General features: G+C 40.3%; 1 protein-coding gene across 3 annotated transcripts in view; it reads right to left on the reverse strand.

The window, feature by feature from the left end:
* The window catches only part of LOC133639505 (lymphoid enhancer-binding factor 1-like), a 238867-nt gene that overhangs the window by 54584 nt on the left and 160303 nt on the right, over positions 1 to 23980 (reverse strand). For all 3 annotated transcript variants that reach the window (XM_062032856.1, XM_062032855.1, XM_062032854.1), the window contains 2 exons: positions 6726 to 6806; positions 2205 to 2334 (listed from right to left, as the gene is read on the reverse strand). In XM_062032856.1, the coding sequence (XP_061888840.1) occupies positions 2205 to 2334; positions 6726 to 6806 (211 nt within the window). The remainder of the gene's footprint in view (positions 1 to 2204; positions 2335 to 6725; positions 6807 to 23980) is intronic.

The raw sequence follows: 23980 nt of genomic DNA on the forward strand, positions 1-23980 counted from the left end.
CAGTGTGACTTCTGCTGTTGCCTTTGAGAGACCAGTTCACATATGCAAGTGCCACTCTCATGTCATTTGAAATGAGAAATGATTAAATAAAATCATGTCTTTATTTTCACAGCAAAGTCTGTTCCTTTTCTTAATTTTCCACCTAGACATACAATACTAGTACACAGTTCATGAAAAACAACATTTGTTGTTATTGTCATTGTAAGTGGGCCAAAACACTCATATGAGAAAATAATCTCATGGAAATGACTGCTGTCATTTGATTATAATAATAAAACATTTCATTTGTTATTTAGTCAGGTTTGGGACAGCTGTGCTCACATGTGCTCCACTGAATGCTCAAGGAGTTTTTGCGTTTGTTCACGCATATGGAAAATTAGAGGGAACATTGTTTGAGGGTATCCATAATACGCCGATAGGGAGAAGTTTTTATTTACACAATGAGTCGGGTGTGTCTTGACCTCCGCCGAACCCCTGAAGCCGACTCACCCAACCCCTAGGGTTCGATCGAACCCAGGTTAAGTACCACTGCTCTATATTAACCCAACTGGTTGAGTCATATGGCCACGCCATAGCCTGTTCCAAGTTTGCCAAGTGCTTGCTCATGTGTGGTTCAGTTGATTCTGGGTGTGCAAAGTGCCTTAAAGGCCTACTGAAAGCCACTACTACCGACCACGCAGTCTGATAGTTTATATATCAATGATGAAATCTTAACATTATAACACATGCCAATACGGCCCGGTTAACTTATAAAGTGACATTTTAAATTTGCCGCTAAACTTCCGGTTGGAAACGCCTCTGAGGATGACGTATGCGCGTGACGTAGACCGGCGAACACGGGTATGCCTTCCACATTGAAGCCAATACGAAAAAGCTCTGTTTTCATTTTATAATTCCACAGTATTCTGGACATCTGTGTTCGTGAATCTGTTGCAATCATGTTCATTGCATTATGGAGAAGGAAGCTGAGCAAGCAAAGAAGAAAGTTGTCGGTGCGAAACGGACGTATTTTTCGAACGTAGTCAGCAACAACAGTACACAGCCGGCGCTTCTTTGTTTACATTCCCGAAAGATGCAGTCAAGATGGAAGAACTCGGATAACAGAGACTCTAACCAGGAGGACTTTTGACTTCGATACACAGACGCCTGTAGAGAACTGGGACAACACAGACTCTTACCAGGATTACTTTGATTTGGATGACAAAGACGCAGACGTGCTTCTGTGAGTATGCAGCTTTGGCTTCTAAACATTTGATCGCTTGACCGTATGTGCGCAACTTTTTTTTGCGTATGTACGTAACTTTTTAAAAATATATAAGCTTTATGAACCTTTGGTTAGGTGAACGGTCTTTTGGGCTGAGTGATTGTGTGTGTTGATCAGGTGTTTGAATTGCATTGGCGTGTTCTATGGAGCTAGGAGCTAGCATAACAAACACGCAGGTGTTTTTATGCAGGATTAATTTGTGTCATATTAAATATAAGCCTGGTTGTGTTGTGGCTAATAGAGTATATATATGTCTTGTGTTTATTTACTGTTGTAGTCATTCCCAGCTGAATATCAGGTCACCCCCGGCTCTCACAGCATCTTCCCTATCTGAATAGCTTCAACTCCCCACTAGTCCTTCACTTGCACTTTACTCATCCACAAATCTTTCATCCTCGCTCAAATTAATGGGGAAATTGTCGCTTTCTCGGTCCGAATCTCTCTCACTTCATGCGGCCATCATTGTAAACAATAGGGAACTTTGCGTATATGTTCAACTGACTACGTCACGCTACTTCCGGTAGGGGCAAGCCTTTTTTTTATCAGATACCAAAAGTTGCAATCTTTATCGTCGTTGTTCTATACTAAATCCTTTCAGCAAAAATATGGCAATATCGCGAAATGATCAAGTATGACACATAGAATAGATCTGCTATCCCCGTTTAAATACAAAAAATTCATTTCAGTAGGCCTTTAAGATCATCAAATTGACTGCTTTGAGGATATTTTGTGCCATTGTATGATTTAAATCTTGTGGCTAACAGTTTAGGAAAGGCCTGATCCTTTTCCAGCATGACTGTGTTCCCAGCCCAAGATCCATCACGCCACACTTGATGTGGCAAAACTTCCAAAGAACCCTAACCTCAACACCCCTCAACACCTTTGGGATGACTGTGATTACCCACAATTTTCTGTAAAAGTGTACATCATCATGTTTCACCTTGTTGTTTGGCATCCTGGGGGTGATGGCCGGAATGGGAACCCGGAGCGAAGTGCTCGTCGCTGTACGTAATCAGCGGGGTGAGCGGATGGACTGCATGGGACGGCTGCACCACAGGTACTTTGTTGGACTGTGGAGGAGAAGATACAACAATGTGAGATTAAAACCAGTGATGACATCATACTAATATACGATGTGTTGTGGCTTGTGCAGGGCGGGTGGTCCGCCAGCCTCCTTAAAAGAGGGGGGAAAAAAGGATCAGCACAACAATTTGTCTTCTCTTCGCCGCAAACTTTGTTGCGTCAGCAGGACTGCAAGTCTCGTTTCCCTGAAGAATGGAAGAGGAAAAAAACAAGTGAAAAAGGAAGGAGACTCACGAGGGGAGAGCAAGAGCAGAGGTCTTTTAGACCGGAGATCAAAGGCAGTCATTAGCTGGCGAATAAGGGGCAGTTCATTACAGAGCAAAGAGGTGGAGATGAGGTGGGGGAGGCTTGGGAGTGAGCGAGAGAGAGACACGGGCCACGGTCTGTGCCGCTGACTCATAGACCTGCCTTCTGACAGCTAAAATAGACCAAGACAAAAAGTTGTGTTTGAGCCCTACCCAGAACAGCAAAGAGCTCTTAGATGCTTCAGCAGCAATGAACACATGGTAACATTTAGCCACGCTAAATGTTTTGTTCCCAAATGGGGCCCAGACCTGCAGCCATGGCATCGCCGACTAATCACACAGACGCACGAACATCCAATCACAGATACTTGTTCTAAAAATATGACATAATAACGTCTTGCCGTGCTGTTGGGATGGAGCGCCAAGGTGACATTCCTAAGTGCTAGCTAGCCTAAGCTCAACACACATTTGGACTGGAGTATGTGCAGACTGGCACGGCACTCAAGGCGAGACCCCCCACCTTCTGGGAACGCCTTCGAGCAGAGAACACAAAGTGGTGTGCCATGTTACTGGGACCGCCGTCCTCCAGAATTCAATGACGGACATCCGTACAGGTGAGCAAGGTTGTTGGATCCAAAGACGACAGGCTAATCTCTCAGTCTGGGAATTTACAGAGGGTCCAGGGTTTTATTAGCACGACCCCGGAGGAGGGCGGCTGGGACATGCCCTCACCAGGGCTGAATTTTAGCATTCTCACATAATATTACTTGACGCCTAGCCACTCACGTTTGTAAACCCGGGGAAAATAAGATAAGAAGTCGCTGTATTGTCGTATTCAGCTTGTTATAAATAAATGATAAATGGGTTATACTTGTATAGCACTTTTATACCTTCAAGGTACTCAAAGCACTTTGACACTATTTCCACATTTACACACACATTCACACACTGATGGCGGGAGCTGCCATGCAAGGCGCTAACCAGCAGCCATCAGGAGCAAGGGTGAAGTGTCTTGCCCAACGACACAACGGACGTGACTAGGATGGTAGAAGATGGGGATTGAACCCCAGTAACCAGCAACACTCCGATTGCTGGCACAGCCACTCTACCAACTTCGCCACGCCGTCCCCTTTACCGTATTTTTCGGACTATAAGTGGCAGTTTTTTTCATAGTTTGGCCGGGGGTGCGACTTATACTCAGGAGTGACTTATGTGTGAAATTATTAACACATTAGCGTAAAATATTATTGATGTCATTCACGTAAGAGACTAGACGTATAAGATTTCATGGGATTTAGCGATTAGGAGTGACAGATTGTTTGGTAAACGTATAGCATGTTCTATATGTTATAGTTATTTGAATGACTCTTACCATAATATGTGAGGTTAACATAGCAGTTGGTTATTTATGCCTCATATAACGTACACTTATTCAGCCTGTTGTTCACTATTCTTTAGACATTTTAAATTGCCTTTCAAATGTCTATTCTTGCTGTTGGCTTTTATCAAATACATTTCCCCCAAAAAATGCGACTTATACTCCAGTGCGACTTATATATATTTTTTTCCTTCTTTATTATGCATTTTCGGCTGGTGCGACTTATACTCCGGAGCGACTTATACTCCGAAAAATATGGTAAGTAACTTATAGTTACTTTTCACAGTAACACATTACTTTTTGGTTTAAGTAACTGAGTTACTTTTGAAATAAAGTAACTAGTAACTAACTAGTTACTGCTTTTCAGTAAGTAACCCAACACTGGTAATTATACAGGTTACGGAACGTAAATTAAGTATTGTTGGCAGTTTCTGAATGCATTTTTAAAGTGATTTGGAGGCAAAATGGATTGTTCCCATTAGCTGCATTGCTAGCCACCTAGAACGAGACAATTTTTACATGTTAAAATGCACACAAAAAAAAATTAATAGTCTGCCATAAGTATTGTTAACGATAGGCAACATTTAAAAAAAAAAAGTGCAGTTCCCCTTTAGGGTAAGGCGACAACTTGACCCAGGAACGGATTTCAGTTCCTATTTCTTCCTACAGGTAAAATTGTTACAAAATCCAAATGAACTTAAACAACAGACTATGTCAACTTGTACAAGACATTTAAGGATGTTTTCCAACCTAACATCCTTCTAACCAGATTGCATTTGAACACACCACCCTGACGATCATGTCAAACTGCATCGACACTTTTTATCACTCAAGTCATCTCCCAAACTCTTCAGCATCAGGGAGGCCGCCCTTGTTGTAAAGAAGCAATAATAGGCTCGGGGATTTTCTTTCCATTCATATTTTCCGCGAGAGAAAGAGAGGGCAGAGGAAGGCTGGGATTGAAAAGAAAAACATTGAATTTGGAATTTCATATGGAGCCCTTTTAGAAGCCGCCCTCAGATGTGGTTTTTAAGAGAAAATTCATTGTGCGGAACTGAAGCTGGCAAGGAGCCTCTGCTTGCGGGAGACGTTCCAGAATGTTGCAGCACGGGCACAGCCAGACACTTGGCATGCAGGCTCAATTTGGACTGGGGAAGGAAATGGGACGTTTCATTGCTCTTTTTTGACAACGTGCCTAAGTCTGATCTTGGGATTCCATCACCAGCAGTCACTTCAGTGACTGTATGTGTTCATGCGGTTCTTTCTCCTTCCTGTTTTACTGCTTCTCTTACCCCCTTCCTCTCAACTGCCCAGCTTTTCTACTCAATTATGCCACTTCTGCTGAGTGGCGTAAAGGGGGAGGGTAAAAAAAAAAACGGGGAAAGCGGGAATTTTATAATAATCGCTTCCCACTTCTGTAATTTATATGCAATGAGGACTCCTCACGCCTGAAGCCACGATGGAGTATGCAGAGAGCTGGAGAGGTGAATGGCGGCATAAACGTTCCCATGCTGCAGCAGGTGAATGGCGGCATAAACGTTCCCATGCTGCAGCAGACTGTCGCTTTGGCTGCTCTTTTACATGACCACGTTTTAAGCTTGGAATTGCAAACATTTTGGTTTTACATCTGTGAATTTAGTGTTTGCAATAATTACTACTGAGCAGTTTGTAGGCATGTGTGTAACCTAGGGGTGTAACGGTACACAAAAATGTGGGTTCGGTACGTACCTCGGTTTAGAGGTCACGGTTCAGTTCATTTTCGGTACAGTAAGAAAACAACAAAATATACATTTTTGGGTTATTTATTTACCAAATTTGCAAAATCTTCCACCAAAAATATTTTTCTTAGTGTAATATTTGATGTGAAGTAATGAGAACCTTGGATAGGTCAATAATTCATAATAACATTGATTTTGATTCAATATTATGTTTTGAGCAATGACAGTTTGAAAGAAAAAAAAACTGCTTTGTTTTATTAGTCAACATTGCAACTTTTTCTAAATGACATTTAACCTTTAAGCTTTTTTATTTCACTTTTGTTATGTTTTTGTTTATTTGAATAGTATTTTTAGAATGTGCCGTGGGCCTTTAAAACATTAGCTGTGGGCCGCAAATGGCCTCCGGGGCACACTTTTGACACCCCTGCTATAGATAATAAGTGATGTTGTTGAAGGGAAAAGCTAACGTGACATGCCACCTTTTCCTTAAAATGAGAAAAATATGTAAATATTACATGGTATTAAAAATGTGCCTGTTACTACATTACATATATACTTTAAGCGTTTGTATAAAACATTGATAGAAGTGTTTGGATGTTTTTTTGTTAAGTGCTTTATAGACGGAATAGAGCAACTCACATAGGTTCATTGATCGTATTCATTTACTAAAGTGCATAAAAAAAAGAAAAACCGGATCGCAAATGATCTGTAAAATTCCCCCCAAAAAGTTCCGCTTCAATTATGTGACAAGCTCAACTTTTTCAAACAAAAATGCTTCCTGCTGGTTTGTATTCGGTCAATAATTGATATTTGGATATTTTTAACAGCAGCATCAGCAGGAGAGGGTTGACAATTGCAAGTATTATATAAAGCTTCACTTGCATTCAAATGTAAATGCTACTAGCACCAGATTGAAATTAAAATAAGCAATACAAATATAGAGAAGAGGGGGAAAAAAGCACAGTAAATGCATTGGAAGAGAAAGATGCTTTACATGACATCCAAGTTGGTAAAAATGAGAAAAAAAGTAAACACACCCTAAACCAGGAGTGTCCAAAGTCCTGCCTCGGGGCCATTTGCGGCCCGCAGCTCGCTTTTTTATTGGCCCACAGCACATTCTAAAAATAAAATTAAACACAAGGTTAGAGAGCAATATTAGGGCGGACCTGAAAACAATCAAATAGAAAGGTTTGGACACCCCTGGCCTATATATAAAACCTATTTCCCGACAAAGTCCACAGGCTTCTTCTTTGGACTCTTCAGGAATGAAACCACAGCTTTTAATGTTCCAATAAAATGATGTAATTGCTATCTGAGGAAAGCACTGCGGTGGATCTGGCGTTTAAACATACGCATCATAAAGGCCACAGATGCTAAGTGTCATAAGTCCACCATGAGACTCAGGTGTGTCTGAGTGTTACCTTTTCCCAACAAACTACAGCAAATATTCCTGCATGGAACACTGCAAAAACTGAAATCTAAGTAAGATGAAATATGTCAAATAAGGGTGATATTTGCTTATTTTCTGTCTGATAAGATCATTCTTCTCACTAAGCAGATTTGATGTTAGAGTGTTTTACCTGTTTTAAGTGTTTTGCTCCTAAATGATGTCAGTAAGATATTACAGCTTGTTGCTGAGATTTGATGAGCTATATTGAGTAAAACATGCTTGAAACTATTTTTGTCCAAATGTCCAAAACACACCCAGCAATGGTGCACAGGAAGGCGGGGAAGAAGAGGGGAAAAGGCGGCCAAAATGGTCAAAAGTCCCAATCTTGTCCAAAATACCTCCCCGGATTCCAGTCCCACGTGTGCCGCCGCCGGGCCGCACAAGTCCCGCGATGCAAAAAATGTCCAAAACGCACCCAGAAAAGTCCCATGGGAAGTGGAGGAGAAAAGTCGTCAAAAGTCCCCAAAAATGTTCAAAATACCTACTCAGGTTCTAGTCCCACCGCGCAAGTCCCAGCATAACACACCCAGCCGAGTCCCACGGGGAGGGGGGATAACAGTTGGAAAAGTCGGCAAAAGTCCCAAAAATGTTCAAAATACCTACCCAGGTTCCAGTCTCACATGGAGTGCCACAAGTCGAACCCGGGTGTGATTTTTGAACATTTTACAGACTTTTCTCACTTTGACACAATTGCATACTTGCCAACCTTGAGACCTCCAACATCGGGAGGTGGGGGGTAGTGGGGGGGCGTGGTTATTTACAGCTAGAATTCACCAACTCGAGTATTTCATATATATTTCATATATATATATATATATATATATTTATTTTATTTACATAGAAAAAAATAAAAAATACTTGAATTTCAGTGTTCCAGTGGCTATCCATTAGATGGCAGTGTTGTCCTGTTTAACTTCTCCGTTCATGATGAGTATATCATTTCGGCAAGCTGTTTATATTGTGGGAAAGCGGACGTGAGAACAGGCTGTCCCCACTCAGTCTCAGGTCCGCATTGAGCTGGAGGGGGCGTGGCCTCCAGCTCCGGCTGAATACCGGGAGTTTGTCGGGAGAAAATCTCTGCCGAGAGGTTGTCGGGAGAGGCGCTGAATATCGGGATTCTCCCGCTAAAAACTGGAGGGTTGGCAAGTATTAAAACAGATGACAGCCAAATGGACTTTGCTGTTTTATTTTCAATGAAACAAGAGAAAATACGTACTCATATAGTAGTACACTTGTTATTAGTGAGAATATACTTATTTTAAGCTATTTTTGGGTTCATTGAGATTAGCTAATTTGACTTGTTTTGGAAAGTCTTGACAAGCCACATTTTCTTGTTCTATTGGCAGATAATTTTGCATAGTTCAAATAAAATACCCACTCCTAATGGCTAAATCCCATGAAATCTTATACGTCTAGTCTCTTACGTCAATGACATCAATAATATTATTGGATATTTTACGCTAATGTGTTAATCATGTCACACATAAGTCGCTCCTGAGTATAAGTCGCACCCCCGGCCAAACTATGAAAAAAACTGCGACTTGTAGTCCGAAAAATACGGTACTTAAAATATGTTCCCCTAGTGTCCAAAAAACTCTAAATTAAGTCTTTGCTACTTAGGATATGTTCCCCATACTAAAGTGTTACCAAAAACATATAACTTTGTTTTGAATTTGAAAAAAAAACACATTGTATTTTTCACTAAAGTATGAAACTGGTGGGGTTCGGTACCTCCAACAAGGTTAAGAACCACTGCAATAATATGTTACGTTAACATAGCAGTTGGTTATTTATGCCTCATATAACGTACACTTATTCAGCCTGTTGTTCACTATTCTTTAGACATTTTAAATTGCCTTTCAAATGTCTATTCTTGCTGTTGGCTTTTAGCAAATACATTTCCCCCAAAAGATGTGACTTATACTCCAGTGCGACTTATATATGTTTTTTTCTTTCTTTATTATGCATTTTCGGCAGGTGCGACTTATACTCTGAAAAATACGGTAATTGCTATCTGAGGAAAGCACTGCGGTGGATCTGGCGTTTAAACATACACGTCATAAAGGTAAGTGTCATAAGTCCACCATGAGACTCAGGTGTGTCTGAGTGTTACCTTTTCCCAACAAACTACAGCAAATATTCCCGCATGGAAGAACACGTGACAATAAAGCCCCCCTCCCCAGTAGAGACCAACCTGAGGAAGCCTAAATAAATAACCAATTACCACTCGTAGATCCGCTTGAACCCCACCAGCTCGGCGTGAACGGCTAAAAATGGAACCTTCTATTGGCAAGGGGGAGACGGCTCTTTGTCCAGGGGGGGTTTAAATGTAACGAAACCCAATTAACGGAGAAGAAAGCCCAGCCGGCAGCGAGCGGAGGAGCGCCACGAGGCCCGGGGTAATGAGTGGAACAAGCACAGGGACGGGAGTGGAGGAGGCTACAAATAACAGGAAAAGCCTGCCCTGGAGACACATTTACATCTGTGAAGGCCCCGCTACTCCATCTCTCTGCATTTCAATCAGAAATCCTGCACGCTAGTCAAGAGTTGAGCCGCTGAAGGGAAGCGTTGACACTGAAGGCCGAGGCCAGCAGGAAAGAAAAGTAAAGAACACATCAAGTCATAAACTGGGATGTTATATTTTAAGAGCAGGTTGCAGTGTGAATACGCCAAGGATTTAACACACACGACCAAAGCAAAACATCCCAATAATGTAAGGGGTGTAAAATGTGGTCATGCTCGGCGCCACGCCTCTAATGAATGTACATGTGGGGCACAAAGGAGCTATTAACAGCCAGAGTGTCTTCCTCCCTGCCGTCGCCACCAGCGGCTTCACAACTCAATAGCACCAGCTGGATTACCCATGATCCTTCAGCTGGCAAACCAATCACACTTCTTTCTCTCCCTCACGCGCTGACATTTGCAACCAGCAAGCGCGTATAATTTGTGTGAAATGTGCCTCCATGCCCCAGATGAAAAAGACTTGATCCGCTTTTTAAAAAAAGAAATCTGTTTCAACTCTTAATTTTTATACATTGCCGAGCTATTAAAAAAAAAAAGAAACTTGGGGGGGAAAAGAGACGGAAGTTAGAAATGATCCGGCCTTAAAAGGTCCCAAGTCAAATGAACTTTAAAAGGGAATCATTTCAGGGTTCTTGGCTCCTCTCTGACAGTAAATGTATGAATAAAAGTCGACATTTTCCACTATATTCTGCTATGTTTGTGCGGAGAAAAGCCTGAATGCCAGGAGGGGCGAGTGGGAAGTTTAAACATTTTACACTCTGTAAGTAATTGTAAGTCATCTCTACAGAATCTCCTCTCTGGTCAACAAAAGCACCTTGAAGATTCTAGCGGGAACTCTCGTTCAACCCTTTTTCCATTACGCATGCACCTCCTGGTACATGGACAGAGTTAAACAACTTGCACTGAGCCTGGTCTATAAAATCCACTACACCTCCCTGATACTGAAGTACATGTCAAACTACTTCCTTAACGTAAATGACCGCCATAACCACAACACCAGGGGGAGCTCCACCAACCACGTTAAACCCAGATTCCGATCTAACAAAGGTCTTAACTCATTCTCCTTCTATGCCACATCAATATGGAATGCACTCCCAACAGGTGTCAAAGAAAGGGCATCTCTATCCTCCTTCAAAAGCGCACTAAAACAACACCTCCAGGCAACTTCAACCCTAAACTAACACCCTCCTCCTTCCACATCCCACTTCCCCGGATTGTAAATAATCAAATGTAAATAATCAAATGTATATACTTGTTCTTATGCTACCTGAGCTCACTATGCTCGCTGTACATATCCTACCAAGTCACACCTACACTGTTTCAATGTCCATTTCTCTGATGATGCAATTGTTGATGTTCTAGCCGTGCGTTTAAGAGCGTACTGCTGTGTTTAGATGGAGACAGGTGTGGACAATATTGGAGACAGACGCACTTGTCCCCACACTAAAAGTATACAGCGAAGGACAAAATGTTGTCTGATGTTGCTTTTATTTTCTCGTTCATCAGCTGCTGTGATGATGTGAGGAAACGTTGTCACAACTTGTTTATAAAGTCTTTATAAATAAATGATAAATGGGTTATACTTGTATAGCGCTTTTCTACCTTCAAGGTACTCAAAGCGCTTTGACACTATTTCCACATTTACACACACATTCACACACTGATGGCGGGAGCTGCCATGCAAGGCGCTAAGCAGCAGCCATCAGGAGCAAGGGTGAAGTGTCTTGCCCAAGGACACAACGGACGTGACTAGGATGGTAGAAGGTGGGGATTGAACCCCAGTAACCAGCAACACTCCGATTGCTGGCACAGCCACTCTACCAACTTCGCCACGCTGTCCCCTTTACCGTATTTTTCTGACTATAAGTCGCAGTTTTTTTCATAGTTTGGCCGGGGGTGCGACTTATACTCAGGTGCGACTTATGTGTGAAATGATTAACACATTAGCGTAAAATATGTAATAATATTATTGATGTCATTCCCGTAATTATTATTATTATTATTATTAGCCTTTATTTAACCAGGTAAAATCCCATTGAGATCAAAGATCTCTTTTCCAAGGGAGACCTGGCCAAGAGGGCAGCAGCAAGGTTACATTAAAAACAGTAAACAAATACATAAAACATCACATTTACGACATTAAAACTTGAGTAAGAGACTAGACGTATAAGATTTCATGGGATTTAGCCATTAGGAGTGACAGATTGTTTGGTAAACGTATAGCATGTTCTATATGTTATAGTTATTTGAATGACTCTTACCATAATATGTTACGTTAACATAGCAGTTGGTTATTTATGCCTCATATAACGTACACTTATTCAGCCTGTTGTTCACTATTCTTTAGACATTTTAAATTGCCTTTCAAATGTCTATTCTTGCTGTTGGCTTTTAGCAAATACATTTCCCCCAAAAGTGCCACTTATATATGTTTTTCCCTTCTTTATTATGCATTTTCGGCCGATGCGACTTATACTCCGGAAAACACGGTAAATGGGTTTTCATGGCGATATGTTTTAAAAATGATATTGATGTGGACTTTGTCACATATGACAATAACATTTAGTCCTTTCCTCATGTTGCACAATGGGCTTTAAGAGTGTGATTTAGCAGCGCATTAAGGATCATTGTAGTTTTCACTGTGTTTGAGCACCATGTGGAAGCTGACCAACGCTGAGTGGGTGGTGGCGTGTGAGTGTGAGTGTGAGTGTGCTCTGGCAGGGCCCCGGGCGAACTGCAGGACGCTCACCTTGCGGCTCATTACCGCAGCGAGACCTGGTCACATCAAAGGAGCGCAGAAAGGGCAAACATTCTGCTGGAGTGCTGCCGTCGACAAGCCAGCGAGCTCATGCGAAAACACTTGCAAGACCACACACACATATCTCTAACACCCAACGGATAGTACGAGGGACACTTGTTCAACAAAAAGCAAAACCTATCGTTTGTATTTGAGAGAGTTGTATTGTTGTCACGCCGGTTTAATCTTGCTGACAGTGAAATGATCCAATGTGGGCAAGTTTATTTACATGTACATTCTTGTGTTTCTATTTGATAAAACATAGACATTTGTCATACGAGGTACACTGCAAAAAGTCAGTGTTCAAAAACAAGAAAAAAAAATACAAAAATGAGGGGTATTTTATTTGAACTAAGCAAAATTATCTGCCAATAGAACAAGAAAACTCGGCTTGTCAAGACTTTACAAAACAAGTCAAATTAGCTAACTTCAATGAACCCAAAAATACCTTAAATTAAGTATATTCTCACTAATAACAAGTGCACTTTTCTTGGTAGAAAAAAAAGAGAACTTTTTGCTCAATATGTTGAAAAATATTCATAAATTAGGTAAATGCTAGTGCCATTATCTTGACATTTTGATATATTTTTTTCATGCTTGAAGTAAGAAATTATTACTTTAAAATAGTAGTCTTATAATTATTATTAGTTTATAAGTATTATGTGTAAATAAATGAACACTAAAATTCAAGTATTTCTTTTATTTATATATATAATAAAATAAATATATACATATATATATATATACATATATATATATATATATAGCTAGAATTCACTGAAAGTCAAGTATTTATATATATATATATATATATATATATATGAAATACTTGAGTTGGTGAATTCTAGCTGTAAATATACTCTCCGCTTAACCACGCCCCTAACCACGCCCCTACGCCCCCAACCACGCCCCCCCACCTCCCGATATTGGAGGTCTCAAGGTTGGCAAGTATGGACTTATAGTCCGAAAAATAGGGTAAAATAAAAACTAATAATCATCTTGTGATATGATGTACTTAGTCCATAAGTAACAAACGTGTACTTCATGTTTAGTGACATGCTAATTCTTATTTTTACACTTTTTTTCCCAAATTCCATTGTATGTTATACTCTTCTGACACCACCAGATGGCAGTATAAGTGTCCACATAAGCGGCCATAAGACCCCAATTCAGTAGTGTACACCATTAAGAGCTAAAAGGTGCTGTCCACGCATGTGGCCAACTAAGCCTTTAGAGTTGATGACACAGCTTTGCAACAGTTGATATTGTAGTTTCAAGCATGTTTTACTCAATATAGCTCATCAAATCTCAGCAACAAGCTGTAATATCTTACTGACATCATTTAGGAGCAAAACACTTCAAACAAGTAAAACACTCTAACATCAAATCTGCTTAGTGAGAAGAATGATCTTATCAGACAGAAAATAAGCAAATATCACCCTTATTTGACATATTTCATCTTACTTAGATTTCACTTTTTGCAGTGTAGCAACATGTTTATATTTTACCAATAGCTTGTCGGTCCTTGTGAGACAAGGCAACGGGGCTAAATAAAAATAAAAACACTCCCTGGAACTTGCTTCCATTTGTTTTGGTTTTCCCTCATGTGGTAAATTAAAGGGTGAGGAGAAACTGCGTCTAGACTCTTTGGTTCCGTCTACTTTAGGCGGCGGTTTCATCTGAATAGCACATTCACTCGGAGTGTAAAACAATGCTCAAGTATGCTAGCGGAATGCGTGTGAATAATCCCATTTAAGTGCAATATAAGATAGATTTCAATGGTTCTAAATGCAACTAACACTCTGGAGAGTGTAAGTTGCATTTAGGCTGCATCAATGGCTAATTACCCCTGATCAACTGTGTGTTTTGAAGCTGGAATGTTAATCTCGGAGCCTTAAATGTGATCTCCTCTGCAAAGCTGACCACGCACGGGGTGGTGGGGATGTTTGAAACGCATCTTTATTTTTATTCCTGAATCAATCAGTATGCCTCTATTTATAGCAACCCCATTAACACGCTGCATGATTTATCATTAGAATGCACACTGCAAAAAGTGAAATCTAAGTAAGATGAAATATGTCAAATAAGGGTGATATTTGCTTATTTTCTGTCTGATAAGATCATTCTTCTCACTAAGCAGATTTGATGTTAGAGTGTTTTACTTGTTTGAAGTGTTTTGCTCCTAAATGATGTCAGTAAGATATTACAGCTTGTTGCTGAGATTTGATGAGCTATATTGAGTAAAACATGCTTGAAACTAGAATATCAACTGTTGTGTCATCAACACTCACAAGTAGAAAACTACTTTTTTAAAGTCATCATTTCTTATTTCAAGCATGAACAAAAAAAATCATGACTTTGACACAATTGTGTCTCATAATTAAAACAGATGACAGCCAAATGGACTTTGCTGTTTTATTTCCAATGAAACAATAGAAAATAGGTACTCATATAGTAGTACAGTTGGCACAGTACAGTAAACTGACAGTTAATATTTAAACATTTAACATGTGACATTTCTAACTATTTTGAACAGAAATAGTTCATGCACATTCAGATAAATTCTTCAAAATCACAATAAAAAAATTTGGTCGGGGCCGGGCTGTATATATATATATATATATATATATATATATATATATATATATATATATATATATATATACATACATACACTAGCGTTCAAAAGTTTGGGGTCACATGTAAATGTCCTTATTTTTGAAGGAAAAGCACTGTACTTTTCAATGAAGATAACTTTAAACTAGTCTTAACTTGAAAGAAATACACTCTATACATTGCTAATGTGGTAAATGACTATTCTAGCTGCAAATGTCTGCTTTTTGGTGCAATATCTACATAGGTGTATAGAGGCCCATTTCCAGCAACTATCACTCCAGTGTTCTAATGGTACAATGTGTTTGCTCATTGGCTCAGAAGGCTAATTGATGATTAGAAAACCCTTGTGCAATCATGTTCACACATCTGAAAACACTTTAGCTCGTTACAGAAGCTACAAAACTGACCTTCCTTTGAGCAGATTGACTTTCTGGAGCATCACATTTGTGGGCTCAATTAAACGCTCAAAATGGCCAGAAAAAGAGAACTTTCATCTGAAACTCCACAGTCTATTCTTGTTCTTAGAAATGAAGGCTATTCCACTAAATTGTTTGGGTGACCCCAAACTTTTGAACGGTAGTGTGTATATATATATATATATATATATATATATATATATATATATATATATATATATATACATATATACATATATATATATATATATATATATATATATATATATATATATATATATATATATATATATATATATATATATATATATATATATATATATATATTCCTTGCGCACTAATTGACTGAAAGAGCACACACTTGGCGTGATGATATCATTTTATCGATGGGAAAATGCAAGAAATGTAATGCCGAGCGCATATCATTATGTCAAGATAATGGCACTAGCATTTACTTCATTTAAGAATAATTTTCAACATATTGAGCAAAAAGGTCTAATTTTTTTTTTTTTTTTTTGTATCAAGAAAAGTGCACTTGTTATTAGTGAGAATATACTTATTTTAAGCTATGTTTGGGTTCATTGAAGTTAGCTAATTTGACTTGTTTTGGAAAGTCTTCACAAGCCCAATTTTCTTGTTCTATTGGCAGATAATTTTGCTTAGTTCAAGTAAAATGCCCCTAACTTTTGTTTTTTTTTTCTTGTTTTTGAACACTGACTTTTTGCAGTGCAGCGCTGATGCCAACATGTCATTGGTGCCTACATTCACAATGAACGATGCCCTGAAAGACGGATGTAAATAAAAAGTGGCTAGCTTTTGCCCCATAAGCAAAATAGCGTGAAAAGGCAGAGCCCAATGAGGCAGAAGTGCTGATGAGCCGGCACACATGTGACAAACAAGAGCGGATTTGCCTGCTATACCTAGATAGTGCCCCCCATCTCCCCAACTCTCAGCTTTTGCCCAGGTATTCTGAGCATGAATGGCTGTCACTTTGGATTTAGGAGCTCAGCGTTGAAGGGGGAGAAAAATGAGAGTCTGGTGGGGGTCTTTGTGTGCCTGTGCCTGTGGAGAGGCGAGCGAGGGACTAAGCCCTCACTAGCACTGTTACACAATACACCTACGGAAAGGAAAGGGTTAGCGCCCGTGCCGCTTGCTGGTCTGACGGGTTTTTTCGCCGAAAGCACCGCAGTTCTCGCGCCGGGGAACTGTTTTTGAATGATGCAGGGGGAAAAATGAGGATGGGGAGATGATTTGAATGAGAGCCGGAGACGGTATTGACCTAGTTTTCTTCTTCTGTAGTTCAGACGGATGCACTCCCACTCACATGACGAGCAAGAATAGGAGAAACCAAAACATCGGTAGCTTTGCAAGCCCAGTCTTCGCTGATGAATCATATTACGAAACAAAAACCCATCGAAATGTCGGCATTCTGGAAACAAATTGACATATTTCGCAAGGTTACATTTGGTAGCACCATAATGTTTCTAAAAAAGGGGGAAGGTCACTTGGAGAAATGTTGCCTCAGGTGTTAGGACACCTGTGCCCTGGCCTTGAGCTGACTTTTCAACCAGTAAATCATTTGGAGACACTTGTTTTTTTAGGACAAAACATTCTGCCTCACTAGATTTAAACTGCGTGTAATTTTATTTCGTGCCTATATCGGATTTTGCATTTTTAGGTGGCAACATCAATATGTTTACATTTACAGAGCCCCTGACAGAACCCACCTACACCTAGGGGTGTAACGGTACGTGTATTTGTATTGAACCGTTTCTGTACAGGGGTTCCGGTTCGGTTCGGAGGTGTACCGAACGAGTTTCCACACGGACATATTAAGTAGCGTAACGCACGTTGTGTAAACAATGCACACTTAGGCACAACACACGGCATGCTAGCAGCTAACGGGCTAGGATAGACTGACCATACGTCCTCTTTTCACCGGACATGTCCTCTTTTGCGGAGCTGTCAGGGCGGAGTTTCTTAAATGCCTCAAATGTCCGGCATTTGGAGTTAGGGTTGCGTGTATTTTCAATGTACGTTCAGGGTTAAGAAGGGGTTAAAAACAAAACAAACAGCAGCATTGGTGAGGGAGGGGCAGAGACAGAGAGAGAGAGAGAGAGAGAGTTATGATAAACGCGCATGCGTCGCCAGGCTCTGCTTTTTATCCATAGATTTATCACATTTAATGTTTTATTATCTATAGCAGGGGTGTCAAAAGTGTGCCCCGGAGGCCATTTGCGGCCCACAGCTAATGTTTTAAAGGCTCATTCTAAAAATACTATTCAAAGAAACAAAAGCATAACAAAAGTGAAATAAAAAAGCTTTAAGGTTAAATGTCATTTAGAAAAAGTTGCAATGTTGACTAATAAAACAAAGCTGTTTGTTTTTTCTTTCAAACTGCCATTGCTCAAAACATAATATTGAATCAAAATCAATGTTATTATGAATTATTGACCTATCCAAGGTTCCCATTACTTCACATCAAATATTACACTAAGAAAAATATTTTTGGTGGAAGATTTTGCAAATTTGGTAAATAAATAACCCAAAAATTTATATTTTGTTGTTTTCTTACTGTACCGAAAATGAACCGAACCGTGACCTCTAAACCGAGGTACGTACCGAACCGAAATGTTTGTGTACCGTTACAGCCCTACCTACACCCAAAGTAAATGTAATCGACTACACATATCGGGCTGTGACAACATGCAAGTAAACTCAAATGTATTTGTATTTGTTATTTAACAGTCTTTGCGCCATATTTAGACCATATCTATCAGTCCAGGCTTTCGCAGTAGTTTTGTTTCTGTGAGTATACTTAATTGATTGGCAAGTTTCAATAAAGCCCACATCGACAGAATACATTCGACCAGATACAGTATGTGATTTATTTACAATTTTCAATCCTATTAAAAAAGGCCTGATTCCGAACTAAAAATATCTGATCCCTTTGTTATCACTTTATTTCGCCATGATTTAATTTGAATTATTTCACTTTGAACCGGATAGTATAAGACTTTGGTACAAAATACAACACTATTGGTGCTTGTTAACTCCACACAGCTAGTAAGCACTGATGGTGGTGGATCACATGGCAACTCTTTAGGCTTATTTCCATTATGGACTGTTCCAACAATACCGTCAAGCCCACTCTTTGGGTGTGATTACGCCTTTTAGAGGATTAACTGGTAAAGACTTCCAACAACTGCCTTTCAGGCTGGAATTAGCCATTAATCAAACCAATACATTTTCAGGGGTGCTCTCAATAGCCAGGCGGGATTGTCCCTTGCTACAAAAAAAGCACACAGCTATACAAATGTGATCCCCCTGCTCCCTAATAAATGGCTTTTCTGCAGATGCAGGAAAGTCCCCGAGAAGCTCTCCAAGGAGATGAACGGTCTAGTGACAACTGTTCAATTAGGCTTGTGCTACGTTTTTGTGTGTGTGTGTGTGTGTGTGTGTGTGTGTGTGCTTCAATGCAAACAAAACAGTGCAGTTTGTGAAACATGACGTCGAACAACGTCTGCTTATCCCTCCATGGTTGTAAAGAAATGGTAATGTTGGGTTTTGGGAGGACAAAACAAAGTGCTTAAGCCTGGTCGTATGTTGCAGTGACGCGCATGCACCTGATGCCACAGATACAATAGATGTGACCATTCAATGGCTTGGGATTCAGCTGCATTCGAAAACTGTTGTCTGTTCATTGATTTCAATAGAAAACCCAAGAAACACCCACTAAAAGTCCAAACAAAGAAATGATTATATCAAATAAATACTAAGTGTTTTTGCAGGCTGTTGTAGTGTTCCGTAAAATTCATGGTCATAGATGACCAATATGTAACCCATCCTCCAAGTATTTATCATTCTTAATCAGCCAGGTTCCAATATTAACTCAATTATTTTGATCCATATAAAACTCTGACAAAAACAACACAAATCTTGGCAGCGGTGAAGAAAGCTCCTGAATCACTCTTGCAGGTTCACGTGATGCATCTTGTGGGCATGTCTAGCTGTCCATGAAAAATAGTAGCAGGTAATACTGCTTTAAACCCATAGATGGCCACCACAGAAACTGGCAAAATAAGGGAGGAATGTGATGCTTGGAAAAAGTCCGGGAGACGGAAAAAAAAAGTCAAAAGTCTCTCAGGAAATTGGGAGGTTTCTTGTTGTGAACCGGTTCCCAAGGCTTTCATTCCTGGGAATCTTGTGGCAGTTTCGCAAACAATTACCTCATCGATTCCTGTGGGGGCCAATGATGTCACCACGCTGGCGAGAATGGTTGACAATAGGGCAACTTGCAATACAAAGTGAATATTTCATCAATGGGAGAAAATACTACCAATATGCAGAAACATTAGCAAACATAGCATGTGATGACTTTGAATAATGCAAATTTGATCCTCTCTAAGCCACAAATGAATGTCCATCAGTCCGCATGTCGTCTATCACGTTAGTGCCTAGCATGAGACAGCATCTGACTGGCTCAGAGGCTGAACGCCTCCACCTCACCTGAGAGGTGTTCGCCACAGTCCGGAAAGGCCGCATATAAGCAAAAATAATCATTTTCTGCAAAATAATGGTTAATTTTCATATTTGTTCATTGCAAAATTCCACAATGCATAGTTCCATTGGACTTGATCTGCTTTTATTTGTCACTAGCTGAAGTACTTTTGAGTGCTCGGCTCATATATCTTTTGAAAATATACACTACCGTTCAAAAGTTTGGGGTCACCCAAACAATTTAGTGGAATAGCCTTCATTTCTAAGAACAAGAACAGACTGTCGAGTTTCAGATGAAAGTTCTCTTTTTCTGGCCATTTTGAGCGTTTAATTGAGCCCACAAATGTGATGCTCCAGAAAGTCAATCTGCTCAAAGGAAGGTCAGTTTTGTAGCTTCTGTAACGAGCTAAAGTGTTTTCAGATGTGTGAACATGATTGCACAAGGGTTTTCTAATCATCAATTAGCCTTCTGAGCCAATGAGCAAACACATTGTACCATTAGAACACTGGAGTGATAGTTGCTGGAAATGGGCCTCTATACACCTATGTAGATATTGCACCAAAAAGCAGACATTTGCAGCTAGAATAGTCATTTAGCACATTAGCAATGTATAGAGTGTATTTCTTTAAAGTTAAGACTAGTTTAAAGTTATCTTCATTGAAAAGTACAGTGCTTTTCCTTCCAAAATAAGGACATTTCAACGTGACCCCAAACTTTTGAACGGTAGTGTATATAATTTACATTTTTATTGGAAAAATGATTGACACGTTACTGAACATGGTTGTGTAAATGCCCCAGAATAATTTGGTGTTTGTTTATTATAGTTATTTTCAAAACAAATTATTTCTATTTGGGGAACCCCTGGGACCACATCGAGGGAGTGGGCCTCTGTTGGGTTTGTGGACTATGTTTCTTTGAAACTAAACAAATTTGAAGACAATCTGTTTATCGTTTTTTTCCAGATGACAATGAATAAGAGAATATATACAGAACGGAATCATTAAGCAGAATCTAAAATGGAAATGGAACCATGAAACTAATTAATTCCCGTCCCTGTTTGCAAGTATCTTTGTTGCCTCTTACACAGGTGGGTTGACCTTTTTTAAAAGGGGTCATATTTTTATGTTTTTTTTACATTTAAAACACTTCATTGTGGTCTACACAACAAAAAATGGTGGTTCTTTGGTCAAATTGTTGCATGGATTATTTTTCACAGACCATCTTCAAGCCACTTTCTGACCGTCTCCTCAGGATGTGCCGTTATGTGGGCGGTCTTATTTACGTGACTTCTCCCCGCATCCATGTTGTAGTTTTTACCCCTTCCATATGGAGTCTACTGACGGATACAAGTTGGACCTATACGCTATTTTTTATTAGAAATGGCAACAGTGGAAGATGCATGTGCATGTACGAGCCAGTCTGCGCCACAACAAGAGGATAGAGGAAAATACCGTATTTTTCGGAGTATAAGTCGTTCCGGAGTATAAGTTGCACCGGCCGAAAATGCATAATAAAAAAGGAAAAAACATATATAAATCGCACTGGAGTATAAGTCGCATTTTTTGGGGGAAATGTATTTGATAAAAGCCAACAGCAAGAATAGACATTTGAAAGGCAATTTAAAATGTCTAAAGAATAGTGAACAACAGGCTGAATAAGTGTACGTTATATGAGGCATAAATAACCAACTGCTATGTTAACCTCACATATTATGGTAAGAGTCATTCAAATAACTATAACATATAGAACATGCTATACGTTTACCAAACAATCTGTCACTCCTAATCGCTAAATCCCATGAAATCTTATACGTCTAGTCTCTTACGTCAATGACATCAATAATATTATTTCATATTTTACGCTAATGTGTTAATCATTTCACACATAAGTCGCTCCTGAGTATAAGTCGCACCCCCGGCCAAACTATGAAAAAAACTGCCACTTATAGCCCGAAAAATACGGTAAGTAACTTATTGACTACTATGTCGGACTACAATGGCGGAATCAGGCAAAGCTCTTCTACTAAATGTCTACCATATAAGGAGATATCCACAGACGTCACAGGTCAGACAACGTCACAGGTCAGAGCAAATTCCAAACGGCTCAAAGTATGAAGGAAGGTAAGATTGTTTTGTAAATATCTTCACAATGCTTCCAAGGTGTGATTTACAATTTCTGGGCCCTATGCAGATCCCAAATCAGGTACCATCATCTAAGAAAAAGTAGTTTTGTATAATAGGTCCCATTTAACGGTAGTGCTGAAGCCTTAGTTTTGAGGTTCAGGGGTCAGGACGGTCACATACATTTCCGGATCTTTCATCTGTAAAAAGAAGCGGGTCCAGAGAGGGAATGGATTGATCTAATGTTTTTGATGCATTGTTTGATGACGGCCGGCTCAAAGTGGAGGATGCCTCTGTGATGTCTCGCCATTGCAGAACATGAAAAGCCTCACCTGTCCCCCCTCCCCACGAACGGAGGTTTATAACCCCCGGTGGGTTTGAGGACTCCCGCTGAGGCGGACGGCGTTTCCATTGATGCCACATAAATACATTCAGCATGACCTTTGGTTTTTTTTTTAGAGGCATCACCGCTTCCTTGTTGGCTTTGTTTAAAATGCAAGGCTTGACAGGCCCTGATCAACCACCATGATAGGACAGTATAGCTCATTTATATAATGCCTGCATCCCATGAGGAAAGCGAGCGCCTTCCATCAAGGCAGAGCAGCACCATGATCAAAAGAAACAGAGAGTGCTCGGCGAGCTTGTCAGAGGAACTAATATATTCTTGCTAGATATCTAAGTGGGTTTCATCATCCTGCATCAAGTGACTGCTGAGGAAGAAAAAAAAAGGTCTTGTTCTCATCCCAGTGACATCAGCAAGCAGAGGTGTGGTGTGGGAGCAGAAAGATCAGTTATTTCCAACAAACATATTCCATAATTGAATGCGCTGTCGTGCTTTACAAAAAAAAAAAGTAGAAAAATAACCACAGATTTTTAATTGAGCTGGTTAATGCAATCAGCTAAAGGTGAAAAGCTTGTTAGGGACAGGTAAGCATCGCGCTGAAATATTGGCCGTTTTCCTTCGACTGCACCAAAAAGTCAGATCATAAACAGACAAACTAAACAGCCAATCAGAATGCTATAATATCATACCTATAAGAAAGAAAGGTGCATTGATGTAGATCAGGGGTCTCAAACACGCGAGACCTTATTTTGCGGCCCCCACCTTAATATGAAAGTTTAATGTTAGTGCGGCCCGCAAGTTTTATATGAATGGCGCTTGACAGCGTTGTGTGCGGAGCTGAAGGAATCTACCAATCACGGTGTGGTATATGGCTCTCGAGGGGGGAACATAGACGTCACTCAAATGTTTTGCCGTGCGCGCTCTTCCTCCCTCCCTCCCTCCCTCGCTCGCTCGCCCGCCCGCTCTCTCTGTAAACAATCCGGGCCGGGGAGACGAGCGGTCTGGTAGCTTCCGAAGCACTCCGCCGAAGGACCGAGCGACAATACAAAAGTGTGGTGCACTGGACCCCAGCGCTGATACTCCGACAGCTGGGCGAATCAGACGTGTAACACGTTAGTCGTGATGTTAGCCCGTTTGGGGCTAATTGTGCTACCGTAACTGTAAACTCCACGGCGAGCCCCTCTCCAGCTCAGCTAGGCGAGAGGAAGCACTGCCAGGTGTCTATCAGCAAGAAGTAAGCAAGAGAAGCCATGTTCAAGTTCACAGATTTATTTATTGTTACTTCTCACATAGTATGCGTGATTGTAATAAATGCAGATGAGGCGTGTTGGCTGAGTTCTCCACGTTTACTCACATAGCGTGCTCATAACCACATTCTAGCTGACGACATGGCGACATACAACCTTCCACGCATACTTGTCACTATGTTGCATGCTGGGTAGTGTAGTTCTTATATTCCCTAGCTCATAACATCACAGTAAGTATGTGTATACATTGTTGCTGACTGGAGAAATCCAATTATTCTC

Source organism: Entelurus aequoreus, linkage group LG22, assembly GCF_033978785.1.
Source record: "Entelurus aequoreus isolate RoL-2023_Sb linkage group LG22, RoL_Eaeq_v1.1, whole genome shotgun sequence".
NCBI lineage: Eukaryota > Metazoa > Chordata > Actinopteri > Syngnathiformes > Syngnathidae > Entelurus > Entelurus aequoreus.